The sequence below is a fragment of the Typopeltis vanoorti genome, chromosome 5, assembly GCF_054136105.1.
Source record: "Typopeltis vanoorti isolate ZY-2024b chromosome 5, IOZ_Tvanoo_1.0, whole genome shotgun sequence".
In the NCBI taxonomy this organism is placed as follows: Eukaryota; Metazoa; Arthropoda; class Arachnida; order Uropygi; family Thelyphonidae; genus Typopeltis; species Typopeltis vanoorti.
The window spans coordinates 129,466,025-129,491,215 of record NC_143553.1 but is presented as its reverse complement, the minus strand read 5'-3'; the positions used below and the strand labels follow the sequence as shown (position 1 = coordinate 129,491,215).

Genomic DNA, 25,191 nt, shown 5'->3' with positions numbered 1-25,191 from the left:
GTTTGGACCTGTCTGGGACAGGCAGAAAGTTTTCAAGTAACAGTTGGCTTGCATCAAGGGTCAGCATTAAGTCTATTTCTATTTAACATTGTGATGGAGGTGGTGATGGAGGAGGTGAGAGAAGATGCGCCTTGGACAATGCTGTATGCAGATGACATCTTGCTGTGTGAGGATTCAAGAGAAGAAACGGGAACTAAACTGGAAAGATGGAAAAAAGTACTGGAAGAGAGAGGTATGAGCTGCAGAAGAAGAAGAAGACTGAGTGCACATGGAAAAGTTGCATAACCTATGTTATTGAAGAAGAAATATTCTGGACCCTTGGTGGAATGATAGATGAGGTGGTGCAAAAAGTATTTCACGGTAGATGACAGCTCTGAATCTTTATTTAGTGAAGATGCACAATCTGATGATACTACCAACAGTCTGAGTGGTGCTGAGGAGCTTCCTCATTAAATTAATGAAGGGATAAGAGTGTTTATCTATATATTATTGTAATAAAATATGTCATGTTCGGAAATGTGCATTGTGACAAGTGAAGTTCATTTCATAACGTAAACAATCACTGCTTATCTTAAGCCATTTTATAATAAACTATATGACATCTAATTTGTTACAGCCTATCAAATAATTCCAGATAATCCAAAAGGTACACATTCGTATAAAGTCATCTTGGTCGTGCAATTTCATATTAGCAATCCTAATGTAATGTTATACATAGAATGGTGCAATTCGGGCAATGAAGGTTTTAGAAGATGTTGTATGCATGTGCTTAGTTACAAACGTGGCACGTTTCACTGTTGCCATAGTAACAGCGAACTAATATCCCGCTACCTTCGGAAGCGGCACGGCTTGTAGTATATTTCATTACTTACAAGATAACCTGAAAAAGAATATAGTGTGTAATTATATTATTTTTTTCTTTCTAATGCTTATTCAAAAAATCAATAAATAAATAAATAAAAATAATTGCGTTATTGAGTTAAAAAAAAGGTAGATTTGACTCATCGCTGCTATAGTGATTAATGATTATAATAATGAAATTTGTTTGTTGATCTCATGGTGCTTGTTATAACAAAGTTTCACTATACATGGGCAGCAGACAATGTTAAGCAGAAAAAAGTAATATGATAGAAATTTATAAACTTCTGATCAAATTTTTTGATATACGGGAAATAGGATATGGCATCCATGGAAGTTAAGTTGTGTGTCGGGTTAAGAAAGGAATGAAGGTTACATTTTTCTCTCACAGAGCAGTGGGTGCATCTAGCATGAATGAGCTTAACAGAAGGTACGATGACTGGTGTTTGTAATGTGCGTCCCTCCCCCTCAATGACTCCTCGTCTCCTATTTCTTCGTTAATAACACCTGACTTTGATTTCAATTGTTGTTTGTAATCCATAGTACATAACTTAGACCTTTTAACATTTAATTAGAACAAAATTTAAATACTTCGCCACAATAAAAATAATATGAGATTTATTTTCAATTTCATTAGTTAACTTACCTGCTGCTTAAGTTCATGCATGCTGGCATATGAATCCACAAGTTCATCATGAGTTCTGCGACTTCTTTCAATTTCTTTATCAATCTTCTGTTGCATGTCCTGTGTTTGTTTCTGTAAAATATCAAATATTTTTATAAAAATCACCTAAATGTCCATAAAAATGAAATATATAAATTAATTTATGCTTGGTATCCATAATATTTCAACAGTATCCAAATGTTATTTCAATTTCAGCAAATGCAGAACATCCATGTTATTACTGCAGGGCTAAATGTTAATGCAAATTTAATATATGAGATGTTTCAAAATAAAATCAAATAAACTTAATTGTAAGAATAAAAATAATCCTAAACAAATATCAACTGTAAGAACACTATCTATAAGGCAAATTATTATAATTATGTATATTATAATAAAAAAAAACCCGTTTAAACTAAACATATTTGGTCATTTATAATTAAAATACAATTTTATTTAATGCTGACCATAAAAACAAACTTATATTATAGCCTACCAGTTTTGCCAGCAGACTGTCTGGCTCTTTCAAGGCATTTATGATAAGACATAAAAACTAGTAAATGCAAATTGAAAGGAACATAAAAAACGTTGTAAACCAACTAGTAGCTAAGGTTACATGTTCGCGTGACAGAGGGGACTTATTGTTCTTATTCATTATCACACATGCATGTTTGTTGTAAACGTGTAATTTGATTACTGGCTAGCTGTAGTTCAGCTTGATTACGAGAGAGGATAAGATTTTTCCACGAACTGTTTAGAATTACACCCTGATTTCTGTTGAGGTTTCCGCCAGTTACTGACACTATTGTGGCTTCCTTGAATAAATGATGTCTGTAGTCGTCATTGAGATATGGCATGGAGCTGTTTTGCCACTCTATTGTGTGGTTAGACCTACAGAAATGATGTGTTAAGCCAGAAGAGATACTTCTGTTGTGGTTTACATCACCAACATGTTCTTTTTGTCTGATTTCTAAACTCTGTGAAGTTTGTCCTATGTAGGCAAGACCACAGGAGCTGGGAAAGTAATATACTCCTGGATATTTGTAGAAAGGTACTTTATCTTTTGGGGATCCTAAAACTTGTCTGATGCTAGTGGTTGGTTTGAAGACCACTCTGATGTTGTAGGCTCTTAGTATTCTTGCTATTTGATAAGAAATCGACTTGATGGAAGGGATCACTACAGTAGAAATGTGCTAGGAGTGTGATTCTTCTTGTCTGGGGTTGTCACTGTATAGATATTTTTTTATGATGTTTTGAGGATATCCATTTTGTGATAATGTGTTGGCTATTAGTGAGAGTTCAGTCTGTGTATCCTCCTCTTCTGATATAAACATTCTGGCTCTATATTTCAACATGTGGATTATGCTCATTTGTGTGTCTTGTGATGGTTTGAAGTATAATAAAAATATCTTCCAGTATCTGTGGGCTTTCTGTAAATAGATAATTTGATACCATTAGATTGTTTCTTTATCAAAATGTCTAAAAAATGCAGTTGGTTGTTGTTTTCCACTTCCAGGGTGAATTTCATCTTGTTATGTATTGAGTTGATTTTATCCACAAACAATTTTAGGTTTTCTAAACCGTCTTGCCATATAATGAAGATATCGTCAACATATCTCCACCATGTAGATGGTCTGGGAGAGATTGTGGAGAGAATTTCTTTTTCAAGTTTTTCCATGAAAAGGTCTGCACAAGATGGTGATAGTGGGCTTCCCATTGCTAGGCCTTCGAATTGTTGGTATATGGTGTTGTTAACCTTGAAGAAATTAGATTGAAAGCGGTGTCTAAACATCTGTGTGATGTCTAGAGGAAAAAGATCTTGGATGATGTTTATTACCTCTTCGACTGGTATACTGGTGAAAAGGGATACAACATCTAGACTGGCTAGCATGTCTGTTGGTGCAATCTTAATGGCTTGGAGTTTATTTACAAAATGTTGACTATTCTTGATATAGGATTCTGTTGATCTTATTTTATTATTTAATAAGTTGGCAAGATGCTTTGCCAAAAGGTAGGTTGGTGATGATCTTCCATCAACGAGTGGACGGAGAGGTATATCCTGTTTATGTATTTTAGGTGTCCCATATAGTCTTGGAGTGATAGGAATGTGAGGATTTTAGTGTGAGGATTTTATTACAATTTCTGATTAGTTGGTTTGTTTCATTATGATTTTTTTATTGTGGGGTCTCTGTCTAGCATCTTATAAGTGGAGTTGTCTGAAAGTAAAACGTTTAACATATCATAACAATCTTCAGAGTTAAGGATAACTGTAGAATTTCCCTTATCAGCCTTTGTAATAATGATATCTTTGTTTTTCTTCAAGTTGAGAATTGCCTTTCTATCATAAGGAGATGTGTTGAGAACAGGTCGTTTGGCTTTGGCTAGGATTATCGTACTTTTGAATCTAATAGTGTTGGCTACATTTTGCGGTAGTGGATAAAGGCCTTTTTCAATTCCACACTTTCATAAGATCCTAGACAGAGATCCTTTCCTTTCAATTTGCATTTACTAGTTTTTATGTCTTTTCATAAATGCCTTGAAAAAGCCAGACAGTCTGCTGGCGAAACTGGTAGGCTATAATATAAGTTTATGGTCAGCATTAAATAAAATTGTATTTAAAAAAAAAAAAAAAACTGTCTTAGCAGTTCAATATGTGAAGATGGTAGTACGTATATACAATGAATGATGTCGAATCAAAAAAAGGAATTTTGCATAATAAAGAATGAGTGATACAGTTGAATCTCTCTGTATAAAACACCATTATAAGAAATTCAATAACCAGAACAGTTTACTGAAATGTCTCAACCATGAAGTCTCAATGATCCTAATCTAAAATAAATTCATTACATGCCAACACAATGAACTATTTCTTGGATCACTGTGGGTATTATAATGAGCAGGGCTTGACAAATATGCTCACCCACTCAACCTGCAGGGAGCTGATTTTGTCAGCTGGTGAGTAGCTGCAGATCGAACAAAATAGACATATTTAATTTAATAATAATAAAAAGAGAACTTTTTAAACAAAATCTTTTAACATTAAAAAACATAGAAAAAGCACCACTGATCAGTTTGTGAAAGGGACAGTGTAAAATCGTGTATAGAAGGATTTTTATACAAAAATACCTTATATACCGATTTTACTGGTAAACAAAATTCACTAAAAATACTTCTGGGTTAATAAAGAAATTTTCATATTTTTTAATTTGGAAATAATAAAATTTGTATATTACTGAATATTGTCACCTCAAAGGGTTTTGTAAAAGAACAGAAAAATAAGTGTAAGATTAATTGTGTCTTAAGAAACCTCTTAGTCACCAGTAATTCCAGAGGAATTAAGGTATTAACTAATAACCTGGGGCAACTGCAACCTCGAGGGTCAACAGTACATGGGGTTCTCCCGACTAATTGCAACGATTCGATGAGGCTGACGGGTGCAAACCACAAAAGTACCGGGGGGGGGGGGGGGGAGATGACGCCGTAAGCAAAAAACGAAGGTCATCGGGACCGTATAAATAGCAGTTCGCTATGTTGAAACGCGGTCTTGTCTTGCTTTTTTCTTGGAGTACGAGTTCGAGTCGATCCAGTGTGCGTTCCTGTTCTCGGGTCAGCGTCGAGTTTCGAGGTCACGTATGGTTCCGACTTGATATGATGTATGCTACGGCAGCGGAGTTTTGCTAACATCGTGGGAGATAATTTGTAATCGCTATCGGAGACCTGCTTTACAGATAATAAATGCTGAGGGACCGATGCAACTAAGAAAAGCTGTTTTAGAAGAAATTAGATGCCGATTTTCCATGCTGCCAAGTTCCTGATGTCCGCTGATAATTAGGAAGGATCTCACAAGCCCCAGAAAAAGTACCCCAGTTCAATGCTAAAGTCAAATTGGAACAGAAGGAGATAATTTCAAGGATCACTCAGAAAAGACCAGACATCTGTTCAAAGTAAGATTTTTCCTTTGTTTAGCTAGAAATAAGAAGATTGTGACAGTGATTTAATTAAGGTTTTATTTTATAGTGATACTTGCGGACTTTAGGCCATATGCTGATAACTGAAGTATTTTGTTATATGTGAGAGAAGGTCAGGCTAAAATTTAAGGTGAAACATTGTGTATTTAATGTTATAGCTATTGCCTAAACCTGCAGAATGTTATGTAAAATTGATCTGAGTATAACCAAGTTTGACGAGAGAAAATTATAGACAGTTGGTCTTAATAGAATTGATTATGATAAAGAACTAAATTGTAAACATGGTCATTAGTTGTGATTTGAAGCATAGAAGCTAATTTACTTAGTACTTAAAATTGACCCATTGTACATTTCATTGATGTTAAATAAATTGTTTTCTTGTTTAAATAACTTGTCTGATTTCTAATCCAATGCACTATTCATTAAAATATGTGTGAGCCTTAAAAGTAGATATTGTCATGACTGCATAACAGGAAATTTTTAAGTTGATAGATTTACTTAGAATTATGAGAGAAAAGTTCCGGTGAATTTTTCCGGAGAATAGGTGAATCTCACACCATTTTTCAATGGAGGGGGATTCACCTCCCACCCACGAATTTGGTGGTGCAGCTAGAAACTAAATAAATTTTCCAAATTCAGTTGAGAATAAACACCAGTAGGTCAGACAAAGAGATTGGCTCCAGCCAGAGGCGATTTCTTTGTTCTGTAAGTTTTGCACATGTGTGCTTTATTATTTGCAGCCATAAATCAGATGTATAATAAAGGTTAAGAAGAAAGGTTTAAACAAGATAACTATAGTTTTTTTACAAATGCGCAGAAGACAAGATATATTTGAAGATTTGATAACATATTTTAATAAGATAATTAAAATTAACAGATTTTAACAACAGATTATAAATTTTACAAAATAGTGGTCTTGGGTAAGTACAATATTTGCATGGCAAGATTTTGCATAATTGGCTAAGCTCTAATTAATGAGAGTTGACTGTATCACAGTTCAGTATCTACTTCACACTAATTGTAAGACTCCTCATAGAAATTCCAATTATATGCCATCCCTAACATGCTTATGTTCTAATTAAACAAAAAAAAGCTTTTTTCTCTGATGTAACCAAACTGCAAGAATACAATAAAGAGTTATCATTTCTAAAAGACTTGAAACCAAGGTAAAAAATTTTGCGAATCATCTTCAATACTTAATGCAGTTCATGGAGCAAGCAATGCCACTTCTTACTACCGCAATACTGACAACAATTCATGGATTAGTTAGTTAATGTAAACTCTTTACTCAGTGAGTAGGCTAGGTACAGATGTTTGACTTATAGCCACACCAACTGATGCTGTGATGCCTAAAATAGTATGTCTGCTAATTGGTAGTCTTCTTGCCAGTTTTCCTATCTTGTTGTTGTTAGCCTAGATGTCCTAATGCAGGGCAAAAGCCTACACCAACCTCTCTCACTCTCTCCTATCCTGAGACACTCTTGTACATGTGACACTGCACCATTTTTCAATGTCATCTCTCCATCTTTTTCTCTGTTCTTCCAGGTTTTCTGAGTCCTCTTGGCAGCCACTCTGTTGCTCTCTTTGACCATATATCATCTTAATATCTTGTGAAGTGGCCTATCCAATCCCATTTTGATTTCATAGCTCTCCAAATGTCATCTTTTAGTTTTGTTAGGTCTCTTAAATCCTTATTCTATCTAGTCTGGATACTCTGAGTAAACTCCTCTCTATTGCTATTTGGCAAACTTGGAGGTTTTTTTTTGTCTGTGTAATAGTTATTGCCCAAGTCTGGGAACCATAAATCAAAGTTGGCAAAACAATCATATCTAATAATTTTCTTTTTAGCAAAATGGAGAGGTCCACTTTCATCCAATGCTTCACTCCTGAGTAGAGTAGCTCTTCAAAGCACTGTCGTCATGCACTGGATTTCAAAGTCAAAGCAATTTGACATGGAGATAATTTCTCCCAAGTATTTGTAGTTCTCTACATATTTTATTATAGTATTTTCAACATCAATGGGAAAATGTTCGTGGTTTGTCATTATTTTTGTTTTATGATAGTTTATTGTTACACCTATTTCCTTGCATTTTGTGGTTAATTCATTGATAATCAGATGAAGTTGAGAGCCATCTTCAGCAAATAGAACGATGCCATCTGCAAAACATTTAACATCTTCACTTGAATATTTCCAATCTCATGGGATAAAAATCCACTCACCCTCCAAATGAGACCAGATAATGCAGGCTTCAACAGCCCTTATAAAGAATTTTCACATTGTAGACAGGATTCAGACCACCCAAAGGACACGCAGAGACCAAACGAGCTATTCCTCTTAAGCAGAAAGAAGACACATTAGCAATTCATTCATCGAGAGTTGCAAAAACTAATTAATAATATAATTAAATGACCTTGAATTTGTATTTGGATAGAACAAATAAGAAAAAAAAACTGAAAATTTCCAAAAGATAATGATAAAAAGATGATTCTGCCTTCTTTAATAAGTTTATTGCACACCACACAAAATAAATCCACTAATGCCTCTTACGAGGGTGGTCTGAAAAGTTCTCTGCCTGACAATGAAAAAAATCAATTTATAATTTCAAAATTATTTTTATTTTTCAACATATTCTCCCTTAAGACTAATACATTTATTCCAGCAATGCTCCAGCGCCATTATCACATCGCTGTAGTGGTTCTCGGTAAGATCTGCAAAATACCCCTCTACAGCTGCAATCACCTCATGATTTGAAGAAAAACGCTGACTAGTGAATAAGAGTTTTATTGGGAAAAGATAGAAGTCAGAGGGAGCCAAATCTGGGGAATAGGGTGGATGTTCCAATTCATAGTGCAGATCCCTTAATTTTCCCACTGCCAAAATACCTTTGTAGGCAGGTGCATTGTCCTGATGAAAGATGATTTTTTTTTTTTTCTGCAAACCAGGTCTTTTCTCACAAATGTTTTCGTCTAGTCTGGTTAAAAGATCTGAATAATATTCCCTGATTGATATTTTACCCTTTTCAAGATAATTAATAAACAAAATGCCTTTAGCATCCCAAAAAACCAATGCCATGACCTTTTCTGATGATGGAACCAACTTTGTCTTCTTTGCTGCTGAACAACTGGCTTCTGGCCACTGTTTTCACTACTGTTTGGATTCTGGTGTGTAAAGGTGAATCGTCTCATTCATTGTAATAAATCGATGCACAAAATCAGTTTTATTCTTGTTAAAAAGCTCCAAGCACTGTTCAGAGATTTTCATGTGAGTGCATTTTCGATCTGCTGTGAGCAAGTGCGCCACCCATCTTGCACAAAGCTTTTTCATTTGCAATTCTTCATGCAAAATATATCCAAGACGTTTCTTTTCAAATGCCTATAGTCTCAGAAATTTCATGCACTTTGACTCGCTGGTCATCCAATACCATATTGTGCACTTGATCAATGATTTCTGGTGTTGTTACACTTTTTGGATGTCCTTCACGTGGATCAACTTCAAGGCTGGTACGTCAATGTTTAAACTCAGCAGCTCATTTCTTAATTGTTGAAAGCGAAGGAAAAGAGTGCCCATAAATTTTTTATTGAACTTCAAATGAATTTCTTTTGGCATTAAACCTTCTTTTACAAAGAATTTTATAACTGCACAATACTCAATTTTATCCATTTCAAGGGATACAGACAACACTTTTGCTTCAGACAGCTGTATAAAACAAACTACTTGATAGAATGATTTGCAATTTCACGTGAATGCTTATGACATATGTACCAGCTTAGAAAAAAAAATACTGCCGATAATGTTGGCATCTATGGTGGAGGCCAAGAACTTTTCGGACCACTCTCATATTCCTCAACGTAGGTAAGGCCATTCAGCCCTTTCAGGCTAGCGACAGCTACTCTATACCCTTAGCCAATGACAGAAAAGTTGGCCCAAAACTATCAATGACTTTAATTTGCATTGATGAGGGGAGTACAGCTTTATTCCTTTATTCCTCGCTGGTCATCCAATACCATATTGTGCACTTGATCAATGATTTCTGGTGTTGTTACACTTTTTGGATGTCCTTCACGTGGATCAACTTCAAGGCTGGTACGTCAATGTTTAAACTCAGCAGCTCATTTCTTAATTGTTGAAAGCGAAGGAAAAGAGTGCCCATAAATTTTTTATTGAACTTCAAATGAATTTCTTTTGGCATTAAACCTTCTTTTACAAAGAATTTTATAACTGCACAATACTCAATTTTATCCATTTCAAGGGATACAGACAACACTTTTGCTTCAGACAGCTGTATAAAACAAACTACTTGATAGAATGATTTGCAATTTCACGTGAATGCTTATGACATATGTACCAGCTTAGAAAAAAAAATACTGCCGATAATGTTGGCATCTATGGTGGAGGCCAAGAACTTTTCGGACCACTCTCATATTCCTCAACGTAGGTAAGGCCATTCAGCCCTTTCAGGCTAGCGACAGCTACTCTATACCCTTAGCCAATGACAGAAAAGTTGGCCCAAAACTATCAATGACTTTAATTTGCATTGATGAGGGGAGTACAGCAGAAAACTTTTCTCATCCTGTAACTGACTCTAATGCTATATATTAGTCTCTGAAATAATGCACATTTTATGATGAGTTATCAAAAATTTATGGTCATGTATAAATGAAAAAAAAAATAATAATAATAATAAATTTCCATGCCATAGATCAACTAGCACAGTCAAAAAAAAAAAAAAAAAAAGGCTTAGAAAAAAAGTTCATCTAGTCATCAACAAGAATTGAACATAGCACAGTCTCTCTTTGGGCAGCCTAGTACCAAGTGCAAATACTAATTCCACAGAGCTAAACAGACCTGTGTGCACAAAACATATTTCTGTTAATTCTGATTCTCATTCATGTGTCGTCTCCTATCTAGGAGGTTGACTACCATGATGTGACTCATTGTTAACTACGTGGGTAAAGACATGTGGTGAGGACCCTATCTCTTCCACATATTGTTGTAAATATTCATGACTGTAACTGCGCGTGTTCACGGGGCCAGTTTGCCTGTTTTGTGGGACAAAAAATCCGAGTTTCTGAATGAAAAAACCCTCCATTTCCGTATGAGACCAGCTAACTCACCTTTAGTCAAAGGAGACAAGATAAAAGTTCCTCACGTCATAGACAGGAATCAAATCCAGGTCTTTCCGACCAAAGGGCTTCGTCTATACCAATTGAGCTAAGGACGCTCCTTCTGTTAATTATCGATATAAAAAAATATCAACATAATCTAATCAATTCTTAGAAAAATAAGTGAAATTTTAACTCTTGGGAAGCATTTAAGAATTCTGCTTAGTTTGAAAAATATATTGTGGTTCTAAACATATATCACCATATAAAAAACATTAAAAATCAAGATACATACATTTCTCGTTTAAAAGTTGCAGCAATACAAAAAGATGTAAACTTACCTCCCATACTTTTACTGCAGAACGAAACTGATCATTTTCATTTTCTAGTTTTATTCTCAGAACAGAACACTCCTTTTCTAATTTTTCTATTTGATTTTTTAAATTATTCTGCGTTTCACTTGCCATTCTTTCAAGATTGTTCTATAATTATAGAAAAATAAATTGTTAATTATATACATAAAAACTGAGTAGTTAGTTATTTATATATATATATATAACTACTACTCAGTAGTAATAGTTATATAACGAACTATAAGTAACTATTATTTATAACTATAAATATATAACTACTACTCAGTAGTAGTAGTTACACACACACACACACACACAGTAGCAAACAAATGAATCTGAAGATTTATACTTTAAAGAAAAGTTTAAATTTTGCAAGAAAAGAAGTAGAAAATTTTAAATCCAACCTGACCTACCTAATTTATATGTGTTCCTCTGTTCCTAATAAGTTCATTAATTCATTTAGGTTTCGATTCTACAAATGTAGAACAATAATAATAACAATAATAACAAAAACCATACTTTTATAATGGGTTGTTTTACGTTATCCTTTGTATCATGATTTAATTTTCCAAATCTCTTTTTCACTAAGGGCACAAATTTTCTATTCGATTAATTAGTAAGAGTAACTTGGCCACTGAAGCAACTGGATGTTGTGATTTTTTGGGGAACTCTTTCACTTTTTTTAAATGTGGCATGGAGCGAGATCCTATTGGAAGAAGAGCCTTCTGGATCTGTGAGACCACTCTTTTCTCCAAAATTAGTCACTTTTCATCATATGTCGACAGGCACAAGTGATCCTGGACCATTATGTATAAAACTATCCCAGAACATTTTTTTTAGATTGGTGTTTAGGAGCTTGTTGAAGGTGGACAGGAGAAGACTTCTCAGCAACTGATTTGCATCATTCATTGGACAAAGTAATGGCTCTCATCTGAGAAGATGACCTTCATCCACATCTCAACAGTCCTATCTTTATATTGGAGGCTTAATGGATTGTATACAGCACTCAGAAAGGATTAAAACAGAATTTAATTCTTCCTATATTTCGTCTCAGTAAATGAGACATCTTCAGGGATTACAAAAAAAAATAATATAACATATATATACAAATAACAAACAATACGCCCAACCACGCGGGTGACATTAAAGTCCTATCTAGGTGGAGCGCCCACTAAGGGTGGTTGTAGGTGGCCTAGAATGTAAAGTGGGACCTCTGGTGATAAGTGTTTCCCGAATCTTAGGAAGCTTAATGCAGCTATATTTGTTAAGATTTGGTTGATTCCTGAGTGCTGCTGCTGATTCTAAGAATAGTCTCTCTTTTTTGAATTTGCAGTCAAGCATGGTGGGTTTTTTCCATGAGATCCTGTGGGTTGTATTCAAGACATGGTCAGTCAGTCAGTCGTGGCTGACCATGTCGTGGTTGCAGATGTATGACTTATATTCCAGCCAGACAATAGCTGATCTGCCTGTCTGTCCAAAGTATGCCAGTTTACAGGAACAGGGTACTTTTATAGACTCCAGGCACTGAGAGAGGAGGGAGCTGATCTTTTGTAGAGTGGATAAGGGTAGCAAGTTTGCAGTGTGGCTTAAATGCTGTGTGTAGGTTGTACTTTTTTAAACGTCACGAGTACCCTCTCCATGACGAATGCCGCCATTAGCTCCTTACAATTGGAGCTCTCCACTGTACTTAACTCTGAACTTTGGTCTATTCTCTCTGGCATCTCGGAAGCTTCCGCACAGAAAGAATTTCAAAAAATAAACATATCAAGAAATTTAACAACCTTTGTAAAGCCAAGCTGCAACCCCAAATGCAACCATTCTAGACAGTAGTTAACTTATCTCTAAAAGGCTCAACGACGATGCCGTCAGTGCTCTAAGCCTCAGCCACAATTTCGTGGTTGCTCCGAAAGAAGTACCAGTGCTTAATGTGATGTTCAATGTCGAACACGGAATCTGTCGCTTAGCGGCGGAGACAGCAAATAACATCAAACTTAATAAATTAAAGACTTAATTCTGTATGTTAGTCAAGTAAATAATAGTTTAATATCCGACATGTTTCACTGACTAATATCTGTCAGCATTTTCAAGGATACAGTGGTAAGCAATGGAAAGAAACAAAAACTAGGAAACTAACCGACAATTCTAAAAATTATATAAAGTTATCACTGTGCATGATACAAATACGCGTGTCGCAAGTACAACGTTTCATTTGTTGAGATATTTATTGCAATTTTCATGAAAGTTCATTTCTTTTTGGTTAATTGATCTGATTAGAGTTTTCCATATATCTGATAGGATTAGGCCTTGATTCTTACTTAAGTTACCTGTTAAACGGGCGATGAGAGAGAACCGCCATGGGTTCTCCTCTTTCATCAATTTTTATATGGAAGATTTTGAAAAACAAGCCATAGACTCAGCCCCTCTCAAACCTTCCATTTGGCTAAGATATGTAGATGATGTGTTCTCTATTTGGCCTCATGGCCCAGACACATTAGACTCCTTCCTCAGTCACCTCAACAGCCCACATCCAAGAATCCAGTTTATGATGGAAAAAGAAAAGAACAATTGTTTACCCTTAGTTACACGCCTTCCCAACGGTATACTTTCCTTCACTGTATATAGAAAACCCACGCACATAGGCAGATACATTCATAACCACTCCCACCACCACCCCAACTCAACAATACAGCATTATTAAAACTCTTACCAAGAGAGCCCACAATCTTTGTTCCAGTGGAACTGCCCTTACAACTGAGCTTGAACACATACACAACACTTTCCTCTCCAATGGCTACAGTGATCACAGTATTAAAAAAATAATCAGGTCCTCCCCCATTTCCTGGTCTTCTCTTCGGAAAGAGTTTAGAAATGCCGTCACCAAACCCAACATCTGAAAAAATAGCCAAGATTTTAAAAAAGTACAACCCACACACACACACAACATTTAAGCCACACTGCAAACTTGCTACCCTTATCCACTCTACAAAAGATCAGCTCCCTCCTCTCTCAGTGCCTGGAGTCTATAAAGTACCCTGTTCCTGTAAACTGGTGTACTTTGGACAGACAGGCAGATCAGCTACTATCTGCCTGGAGGAACATAGGTCATACATCTGCAACCATGACTATGGTCAGTCAAGTCTGGTTAACCATGTCTTGACTACAACCCACAGGATCTCATGGAAAAAATCATCATGCTCCACAGCAAATTCAAAAAAGAGAGACTATTCTTAGAATCAGCAGCAGCTCTCAGGAATCAACCAAATCTTAACAAATATAGCTGCATTAAGCTTCCTAAGATTTGGAAAAAGCTTATCACCAGAGGTCCCACTTTACATTCCAGGGCACCTACAACCGCCCTTAGAGGGCATTCCTCCTAGATAGGACTTTAGTGTCACCCATGTGGTTGGGCTTAGTATTGTTTGTTATTTGTATATATGTTACATTAGTTTTCTGTAATCCCTGAAGATGTCTCATTTACTGAGACGAAATTTAGGAAGAATTAAATTCTGTTTTAATCCTTTCTGAGTGCTGTATACAATCCATTAAGCCTCCAACATGATAGTGTAAAAACTTTATTGTAGCTTAAATATTCTAAAGCACATTGCATCGATTTTTTTATAGAGGTCAAGTCCCATGAGAATGTTGCAAAAATAACTTGTTTGTCTCTGTCTATTTTGTACTAAATATTTTTGTAAATAACCCTTTGGAAGTTAACTGTATATACTCCTTTAATAAGAATATTTCAGAGTGTTAAAAAACAAGGCAATGTTTTGCCACCGAAACTTTATGTAATAGCTCTACATGACGGCATAAGAAAAGTTGTTTATGATTTTTTTTTGTGCATGAGAAAGACTTATAAGCTCTGCGCATAAACACCTCCGAAGTCAGTCAGAAAGGTTCAAACAACTTTCTGATGGCTGGCAACTTACGATCAAAAGAAAGCGGAAGGAAACCGAAGTCGGGCCAAACTTGAAAGAAGATGAAAGAATCATGCCGAGTTCTTTGGGGGTTACAAACTTCGTGCGAGGTCTCAGAGGAGGCATAATAAAAAGAGACAGAGCCAAGCATAGGGAGCTTCCTGGTTTGAGACGTCGCTAGAGAGAGAGAGACGACTTCTAGGCCAGAGAGAGAGAGAGAGATTTTCCCGAGGCTGCAGACGGAGCTCCCCTATTCCGGCAGTTGAGAGAGGTGCTTCCCAGTTCCAGTCTAGAGAGAGAGCTTCGAGTTGCTGAAACGAGAAGTTCCAATTGCCGGAGAAAAGCTTCTAGGCAAGAGAGGGATCCCGGTTGACAGTTGGAGGCAATTACAGTTTCTTAGAGGCAGGAGTTCGAGCTACTTGAGGCGGCAGTCGTCCAGGCATTTTCGGCAAGCCAAAGCAGAGGAGAAAAGGTGATGTAAATTACCCGAAGCAGCTTCGCTCGGAAGTTTTTCTTTTCGCGTAGGAGAACAACATTTTGCCGGACCTGTATGAGTACCACAGGTCGCTGTTTAGAGCCCACTATTTTTCCGATGAGATACTACTGAAGCCAAATTTCCTGAAGGAAGCTCGAGATCTGAGATGAAAGAATTGCCATAGAACTTTTAGTGAAAGAATTTTGACTGAATGTGCAATACAGAGCCTTTGTAAGTTACACACTTTTGTATATTCCCTCTTATAGTTATTATAGAAGGACATTTAAGATTTTTGTTAAATAGTGATAAGAAGTGTCCTTAAGAGAGTCAATTGGTATGTTGAAAATTGATATCAAATTTGTAAAAATAAATCTAACCTCTTTGCAAGTAAACTAGGAGTTGAATAAGTTGAATTTGTAAGCAGAGAGTCAATAGGTTTTTGAGTTAAAGAGATTAATTAATGTTGAAGGAAAAAGGTTCTAATTTGTGCTTAAGAATTTTTATAGATGGATAGAGAAAGCAATATCCCTATTGTTTAATTCATGTATATCTCATAGTAATGTAAATAAAATGTGTTTTGATTTTTTTGTTAAAGGAGTGCTGCCCGATTGTTAATTTTTACAAATGCACTGTTTCTAAATAAATCGGACTTATGAGCGGGAAACTATGTGAGATAGCCGAAGCGTAAAGTTAAGTAAAAGAATAGACCACGACTGCTTGTGTAAAGTTTTATTGAAGGAATTTGTGTTAGAGAGAGAGAAATCTGCCAGCCGTATTATTGAGTGTTATGCTAATTAAATAATATTAGTGGCGCAGTCTAAATTAAATAAATTTTCTAGTATCTTAGGCATAAGACTCGTAGTGCGAAGGGTAGATAAACATAGTACGCAGTAGAGTAAATGAGAAAAGTTACGAGAGAAAAAGTGCACACAGCTAAATTAGAATAACGGCATATAAAGAGATATTACATATATAGGCAGAAAATTGAAGATATTAAAATGGCAAAGAAAGTAATAAATATTTACAATGTCGTCACAGCACTTAAGCCTCTACACACAAGTCCTATCTTTGTACGCTTTTGCCCACTGGAGTGCAAGCCTTCTTCAACAGTTGTTTTGTAATATTTTATGGTTGTCGACACCGGCATTGTAAATTTTTTCTTCCTTAATGTCTTGTATCTTAAATTCAACTGCACCCTGGTAAACTTTATACGTGCTGATCTCCCAGTACCTTAGGTCTTGGCTAACTCTAAACTACTTAACTCTTAATTTAACTTTAATCTGCTTAACATATGTCTCACTGTTAATCCGACTAAATGTTATTCCCTGTTCCCACTGCTAGTAAACAGACATTAACTCAGTAGTTGCCAAAGTGGTCAATATAACATTGTTAGGGGTCGATAGAAATATATAAGACATCACTGTACGGGTAATATTTAATTCAGTTAACTTGAATTATCTCCATCCTGAATGACAACACAATTAAGAGTGAATCGTGGGTACAGCGACATGAATAGAACCTGTAAGATGGAGCAAGGTCATGAAAATAGTTACGGAGACCAAAACGACATATTTACCAACAAGCGTCTTTTTTGCTTATCCTATTATAATTACGTAATAGTAAAATAGAGGGGATCGATAAAAAGTCAAGAAACTCTTGAAGGGGTCGACGGTCAAAGAAGTTTTGGCGACCCCTGCATTAAGTTATCAGCCTTTCTACTATATACAGGTTACCAATTCTCGCACTAATCAATTAGAAAAATTTATTTTATTAACGACTGCACTTTTTTTAGAGATATTTTTTATGAATTTTTTTTTAGAGATAGTGCATTGACAATTGATCAGGCAAGTTAGTTAAACTAAATATTTTATTCTTTGCTAGTAAGAAAGTACAATACACACATCTAAGGGGAAAAGAAGTCTCCCTCAGCCTGTTCAAGTACACAGTAGGTACAACATACAATTCAGTAATCCTTACACATAACAATTACATAATCTCATCACAATGCTAACATATCTATAATGAGCATGTCATTTTAGAAATTATGGACTTTACAACCGTGTTATAAATAACTCTTTTAATATCCCGACATGTAGATCTTCATATTAAGATCATCATTTGGAGCAAAGAAAAAAATATACAGGACAAGCTAAGTTACATTACATACAGTAAGCTAGAGAAACAATAAATTGATTACAAGTTATTCTACTGGCATAACCTCTAGTGAAAAAAAAAAAAGTTACTATTTATAAACTACATTAAGCTAAATTCTACTTCTGATAATATGAATAAACATTCTTTCTTACAGATAGTTTTCTTTCAGTAAGTAACAACGATATCCTGCTTTTAGCATTACAAATGTTATTTTTGATTTAGGATCCTGGATTTTCTACAGTCCTGTTTATAGTTGCTCTTAGAGAGGAAGGTTCTGTGTGTCAAATATATGCCTTCCATATGTTTGGGATTTTTAGACCATCATTATTGTTCAGATTGGGGTGGTTGGTAATAATCTCACAGGCTTCCTTAAATTTGCATTCATGCCATGTTTTGGTGTAGAAAACTAGTGCTTTTCCAGTCAATTCTATGTGAGGTGTTCAGGGGCTTGATCCGAAAGGCCAGCTTCACCATAATTATTACATTTAATATGTCGTTTATGTTCTTTTTGTCTAACAGAAATTGTGTGTCCTGTTTCTCCTATATATGATATGTTACCAGTACAATAAATATGGTATACTCAAGGGTGGGCCAGCGGAGGGAGTAGGTCTTTGGATGAGTTGAGTAAGCTTTTTAATTTTGCAGAAGGTTTAAAGATGGCTTTGAGGTTGTATTTTTGCAGTATTCTATTTATTTTATCTGATGTCCCTTTAATGTAAGGAATGGTTATAGTTTTATTGTAGTCTGGTTTATCTTAGTTTTTTATTGAGGTCTTGTAGAGACTTTTGTTAATAATGTTTTGGCCGTACCAATTTTTTTTGAAAAGTATTGCTGATAACTTTAAATTCTTTCAGTGCCACTTCACTGAAGCAGATCTTCAGAGCACTGTTTTTTTAGAGTATTAATGACACCTAGTTTTTGTGTTGGGTGGTGGTAGGAGTTTATGTGTATATATTGACCAGTATGAGTCGGTTTCCGGTAAACTGTGAAGGAAAGACTACCAGAAGGAAGACGTGTGACAAGTGTATCTAGAAACCGAAGTGCGTTCTGTTTTTTAATCTCAATTGTGAACTGTATGCGTTTGTTTTGTTTGTTTAGGTGGCTAAGGAATGTGTCTAGCGGCCATGGGACCAGGTTGCGAAAACATCGTCAGCGTATCTAAGCCAGACTTTGGGTTTTAAAGGAGAGGAACATAAAGCAAGTTGCTCAATGTTCCATCTAAAAGTTAGCAATAGGAGGGGAATAATGGCAAGCCCATAGCTGTGCCTTCTTTTTGTAGGCAGAAAGCGTTTTGCAAAACAAATTAACCCGAACGCAATAAATGTGCAAAGAGTGCCATGATATCTGGAGGGAATTTATTCTGTAAAAGGAGGATCGTGTCATTGATGGGGACATTTGTAAAGAGGGCAGACAAATCAAAACTGACTAATAAATCATCTTTTTCTAATGTAATGTTTTGGATGATGTTCATGAAGTGTTGTGTGTTTTTGATATAGAAGGGGGAATGACCTACCAACTCCTTGAGTGTTGCCGCTAATTTTTTGGCTAATTGATAATTCGGGCTATCGATCCCATCAACTATAGGCTTGAGTATTTTCTTTATGGATTTTTGGTAGCCCGTAAATTCTTGGGGAACGAGCATAGTATGGAAACAGTTTTTTTGCAGTATCTTTGGGCCATGTGGTAATTGACATAAGTAGTTTCTCTGTTTTCTTTTTTATTCTATTGGTTGGGTTGTAGTTAACGAGTTGGTATGTGTTATTGTCCGAGACTAGCAGATTCATTTTCTACATAAGTGGTTCGGTTTAAAATAATGGTGGCACTTCCTTTATCAGCTATAGTTATTACGATGTTCGGATTTGACTTTAATGATTTGAGTGCTGTTAATTCGTGTTTTGTTAAGATGCTTGTTATTGTTTTGTTATGATTTAAAATGTTGGCGGTTTCTAAACGTATTTTGTCTTGTATGTTATTTGGGATGAACCTTAAAAGCCTTTTTCTATGTTGCAAATAAATTCAAGTTTGTTTATCGACTTGGGTGCCACAGTAAAATTTAGCCCTTTATTTAATACCGATAGTTTGTCTTTGTTTAAAGCGTGGTCAGATAGGTTAACTATGTTACTGTTACCTGTGGACGATTGATGGCTCCTGTTGTTTCTTGCTTCTGATTGGTTGTTAGCATTCCCTGTGGAGAAATTTGAATATGACGGCTGGTTTTGTTGATCTTTTAGTCTTTGAATTTGGAAATAAGGTTTTCTTTCTTCGTTTGGATGATATGGTTCGCCATGTTGTCCGTAATCTTTTCCAGGATCATCCGTACATCTGTCTTTAAGTAGCTTGAAAGTTCCGATTTTTCTTTTTATAGCTGGTTTTGAGTAACGGCTAAGTTCTTTCTGGTAGCTTGGATTTGTTCTCTTAGTAGCGCTTTCTCCATGCGGTGATATATTTGTTGCGCCTTTGTTGAGGTGAATTTTCTCTTAAGCTTGATGCAATCTGGAATGATGCTGCTGTCTCTACACCGTTTTAAAAAAAGCCAGTCGACTTATCAAACTAGAAACATTAATCTTAAGCTTACTGATTGCATGGCTTGTGGGTCAAATCCCCATGAAAAGAAAGGATAATGAGCATGTGTTTATTCCATAAGTTACATCTTAACATAATTCGTTCCATTATATGTACAAACTTACAATCAGTTTATTCTTTTGCAACCATAACTCATTATTTAATATTTCACTAACAAATACCTGTAAGCACCCTCATTACACATACAAATTTCAATTGTACTTTTCCAAAACATTAACAAAATATGCTTGCTTACAGTAGCCTTTTACATACACCGTTCAGTCAATTGCTCAAAACCTCAGTAATTTTCATTATAGATTATGATCATTCATTGGATGATGTGATGGTTTTCGTTCTGGGAATTGCTGGAAAGGGTCGGAGTTATTCCTCTGTAGGTACTGCCACTGCAATTTCCCATTGGTAAGTGGAAAGGAACTGTCAAAGTCTCCTTTATGACTGCATGTAGTAACACTCTCCTAGCATGTCTATACATTCAAACAGGAGCCCCATTCGATAATGGCCTCGCTTCCACACATCTGGAACTCAGCTGACATTTCCAAAGGCATCAAGCAAAAGGTCCTAAAAATCGAGAGCCCCTTTGTTACGTCTCAGTCCTCTTTTATATCATCTCTAATCCTTTGTTACTGTGTTATATTTTCCAGGATTACCAGCCAGCATGATGATGTCACTTCGGCTCCCTCCGCTTGTGTTTCTCAATCGTGGGTGCATATTTTTATGTTTGCAAAACTTTACGAATGTTTGTTTTTGCTTAGTCATCATTCTAATCTCTGTTAATCTCCTCGTTTCCGTTTTGCATACAACTTCATGGAAATTATCTTATGCATTTTTTCTATTTCTATTTTATATTATACAAATTTTCCATTTTATATATGTTTGGAAACCTCTGTAAAATCGAACTCAATGAGTTGATTAATTTAATGAATTGCGAGAGATTTTACAGTTTCATTTTTGGTCTATGACCAATCATTCCTGCTACCAATAATCTTAGATGTACTGTCATGTCAGAAACAAATTCCACTACTACCAAGCCTCTATTTTAAGTCAACAGCAGATAATCTTAGATTCCTTTTGCATTTACTAATTAGTAAGTGATCTTCCTAATTAAGAGTAGTTTTCTTTTTTCGCTAAAATTTTCCTTTTCTGTCAGAGAAAAGGTACCTGTCTCCTTAAACCTCATTAAAACAGCATTAACAGTACCCAAACCAAAACCATAGTCATTGGCAATTTGTCTTTGAGTCACTGATGTGTGCTGAGAAATAATACATATTTCTGAACGCTTTCTTAGAGAAGTATACATTTTATAGCTACACAAAATGAATAAAATACTATAGTTTATACTAAAAAATACACAACAATTAACCAAAAACCAAAATAGTGAACTAAAACGAAAACTTGACGAAACTTCAACTTTTTCGGATTAATTTTTTTGCTACTATATGTGTATGTGTGTGTTTTAGTAATTAGAAACTTAGTTCCAAAGTTTCAGAAAAACTTTTTGCAACATTAAATTCCTGACATGTACACACAGGGGTTATACAGAATATTACGAGTACAACATGAAAAGTTATTACATCATTACTAACTTCCTATCAGCAATTTTCTTACAAATTAATCTGTTATCTGTGAAGCCTAATATTATCAGATCTAATATTTCTATCTTCTAACACACTTTTTTACTGTATCAATTCCCCTATGTCTAGCTCATCCTCTATGTCATTTTCCTACCAACCTGGCAGAGAACATTTGTTTTTATTATTATTATAGGCAACTCCAAGCAGTCCTTAGACTCATAACATCAAAGGATGCCCTAAACATCATGTCAAGAACTATTCAGCATTCACACAGTATCTATCATACTTTGCCTTGAACTCATTCACAGTTATGGGACACACAACAGACTCTGGCAGTCATTCCACTCATTCACCACTCTCCAAGTAAAAAACCTAGTTCTACCACCCTTGCTAACTACACTCTTGCTCAGTTTCCATTGATGGCCTCTAGTTCTTCCACTACCAGACCTGTTCTGAAAAATTTCTGCTGAATTATTCTTGTAAAAACTCCTCAGTAATTTGAATGTCTCAATCATATCACCACTTTTCCACCTATCAACCAATTTCTGTAACCAACAGATCTTCAACCTGTTCTTGTAAGGTTCATTCCATAGACCAGCTATCATTTTGGTCACCTGCCTCTGGATCCTCCCTACCTCCCATCAAAAAGAAACCCTGGTGACCAGATCTAAGCAAAGTAGTCAAGATGAGATCTTATCAAGGCTCGATAACCTCCTTGTCTCTGCTCGTCAAAGTATTCTTCAGTAACTAAGCGATCTGATGAGTTGATTTAGCCACTTTTGCTATGTGCCCCCTAAACTTCAACTCCCTATCAACCAACACTCCCAAATTTCTGGTTTCGTCAATTTCCTGGAGTATTCCACCAACGTGGTACACTGCTTCTAATCTTTTCACCACAAAATGCATAACCTTACACTTTGCTACATTACACCGACATCCATTCTCCGTAGCCCATTCTGCCAATCTATCCAAATCATCCTGCAAAATTTTGACATCATGTGTATTCACTATTGCTCTACCTAACTTTGCATCATTGGCAAATAAATGAACAGTTCCTCTCAGATCCTTTCCTATGATTAATGAACAAATTAAATAGCAGTGGTCCAAGAAAAAGAACACTGTGGCACACCACTAGTCACAGGCCTTCTTTTGGACTCTATACCTGAATAACCTACTCTCTGGTATCTCTCCATCAACAACCCTCCTATCCATCTCACCAACCCTATATCTATCCCCATGTGCTGCAGTTTACTGATTAGAATTCCATGTGGTATTCTGTCAAAAGCCTTACCAAAGTCCAGCAGTATCACTGTAAACCCATTACTCTTATCCAGTTCAGCTGTCACTGTATTATAAAACATGAGCAAGTTACTAAGGCATGATCTACCCTTCACAAAACCATGCTCCCCCCCCAATACAGTATCCCATTTCTATCTATCCATTCCTGTATTTTGCTCTTGACCAACTTCTCCAATACTTTGACAATGACTCCTGATATGCTGATCAGTCAGTAATTTGCAATGGCAGTCAGTTTTATGCAATGAAACTATTTTCCCCCTCTATCCACCCCCTTGGAACGAACACAGAGCTGAGATTTAAATTAAACAATATGGTAAAGGGCACTGACAATTCCTTTGCCGCTTCATGTAACACTCGAGCTGGTATATCATCCAATACCACAGATGTATTCACATGAAGGTTCTGTAATATACTATTAACCTCCATTTCACCTCAATTCCCGTATAAGCCATTTGCTTCCACATTCTTGCAATATCACCGCCTGGATGATAAACTCTTGCAAAGTGTTCATATAGTGATTCTACTATTTCAACTAATTCAGTTACCTCCCTACCATCAGCATTCCTTAAAATCATTCTGCCATATACATTTTTTCTTTTACTTGCAGCATAATCAAAAGAACTGCTTGGGATTCTCTTTAGCTTGCATTGCTAATTTCCTTTCATATTTTGCATTTGCTTTTCTTACCACACTAGTTACCCTTCTGCAAGGCCGGTGGAAGTGGGCGCCGCCGCCGGGTTCATAAGTTCATTTTTAAGAAACAAAATTTTTATCATAAAAACAAAAAATTCTTAGAATGATCATATTAAAATAAATAAGGCTGGATACACCAAATAAAAATTTTAAAAAAATTGTATATTGCCGCCTCTTTGATCAGTGGCTGTTTACAATTTTGCAGCGAGAATAGGCTAAATGCTTGCCTGCAGAATGTTGTGTCTACTGCAGTCTTTTCGAATTTTCATACAAAACATTTATTGCTAGTTAACCAGTCATATGATATGCATCTCAGTAGGCTACCGACAGTAATGTAGTGTGACTATTATTTCGTCTCTGTGTAGTGTTGTGTAATAATTTCTTTGTGGGTATAAAATAGAAATAAAATCGAAAATTAAAAAAAAGTTATCCAGTGCACAAAATCGCAAGCATCATGATGTGAAAGAAGCAGATATTAAGAAACAAACTGAGGCTCTTAATAAATTTGTTAAAATATTAAAATATTCTGATGCAGATTGTAACCAACTCGATAGATACATCAGAAATCAGAGTTGAAGAACCATGTACATCATCCAGTATGCATGAAAGTACCATTGCAACTATTGAACAAGATAACAAGATGAATGATTTAAGTGAAAAACAGTTAGAAGATTTAGTTGTAGTTGACTACGAAACAAACACATTGTTAGTCTCTGTAAATTTAGAAAATCCAGGTGAATGGGAAAATATTGATGAAAAATTACGAGTTGTTTTAATTGAAATGGGGCCTGTTCAAAAGAAAAATATAATATATCCCAGAGATACATATGGTCGTAAATTTGGCGACACGTATTATAACAGAAAAAATAGAAAGCGGGGAGCTCGTATTATAACAGAAAAATAGAAAACGGGGAGCTCGTATTATAACAAAAAAATAGAAAATGGGAGCTCGTGCCAAGAACATGGCTCATTTACTCCGAAACTTTAAATTCTGTTTTTTGCTTTTGTTGCAAACATTTCGCACTTACTGAATCAAGTAGTCTTGTAGAAGGTTATAACGAATGGAGAAATGTAAATACAACTTTGCATAGACATGAGACTAGTTTAAGTCACATGAAAAATTTCCTAAAATGGAAGGAACTTGATAAAAATTTAAAAAACAAAACTACTATCGATTGCCAGACTCAAAGCATGTATGAAATGGAAAAGAAATATTGGATGAGTGTTTTAGAACGCTTGATTGAAATTATAAAATTCCTTGGTAGCCAAAATTTAGCTTTTCGCATATAATCTGATAAATTATATGAAAGGAATAACGGTAATTTTTTTAAAATTAGTCATCGAACTGTTTGCAAAGTTTGATCCCGTTATGGAAATCATGTTAAAAGGGCCCTACAACGAAACAATAGAGAACACTATTTGGGTAAAGACAGTCAAAACGAAGTATTGGAAACTTTAAGTAATGCAATCAGGAATACAATTTTATTATCAATTCGAAAATCTAAATATTATTCCATAATTTTAGACTGCACACCTGATGCAAGTAATACAGA

At 35.5% G+C, this 25,191-nt stretch overlaps 1 protein-coding gene across 3 annotated transcripts in view; it reads right to left on the bottom strand.

Annotated features, from left to right (window-relative positions):
• LOC150106811 (nucleoprotein TPR-like) overlaps positions 1-25,191 on the bottom strand; it is an 826,699-nt gene that overhangs the window by 491,524 nt on the left and 309,984 nt on the right. For all 3 annotated transcript variants that reach the window (XM_090393327.1, XM_090393328.1, XM_090393329.1), the window contains exons 19-20: positions 10,935-11,075; positions 1,505-1,615 (exon numbers count right to left, since the gene is read on the bottom strand). In XM_090393327.1, coding sequence (XP_090249453.1) covers positions 1,505-1,615; positions 10,935-11,075 — 252 coding nt within the window. The remainder of the gene's footprint in view (positions 1-1,504; positions 1,616-10,934; positions 11,076-25,191) is intronic.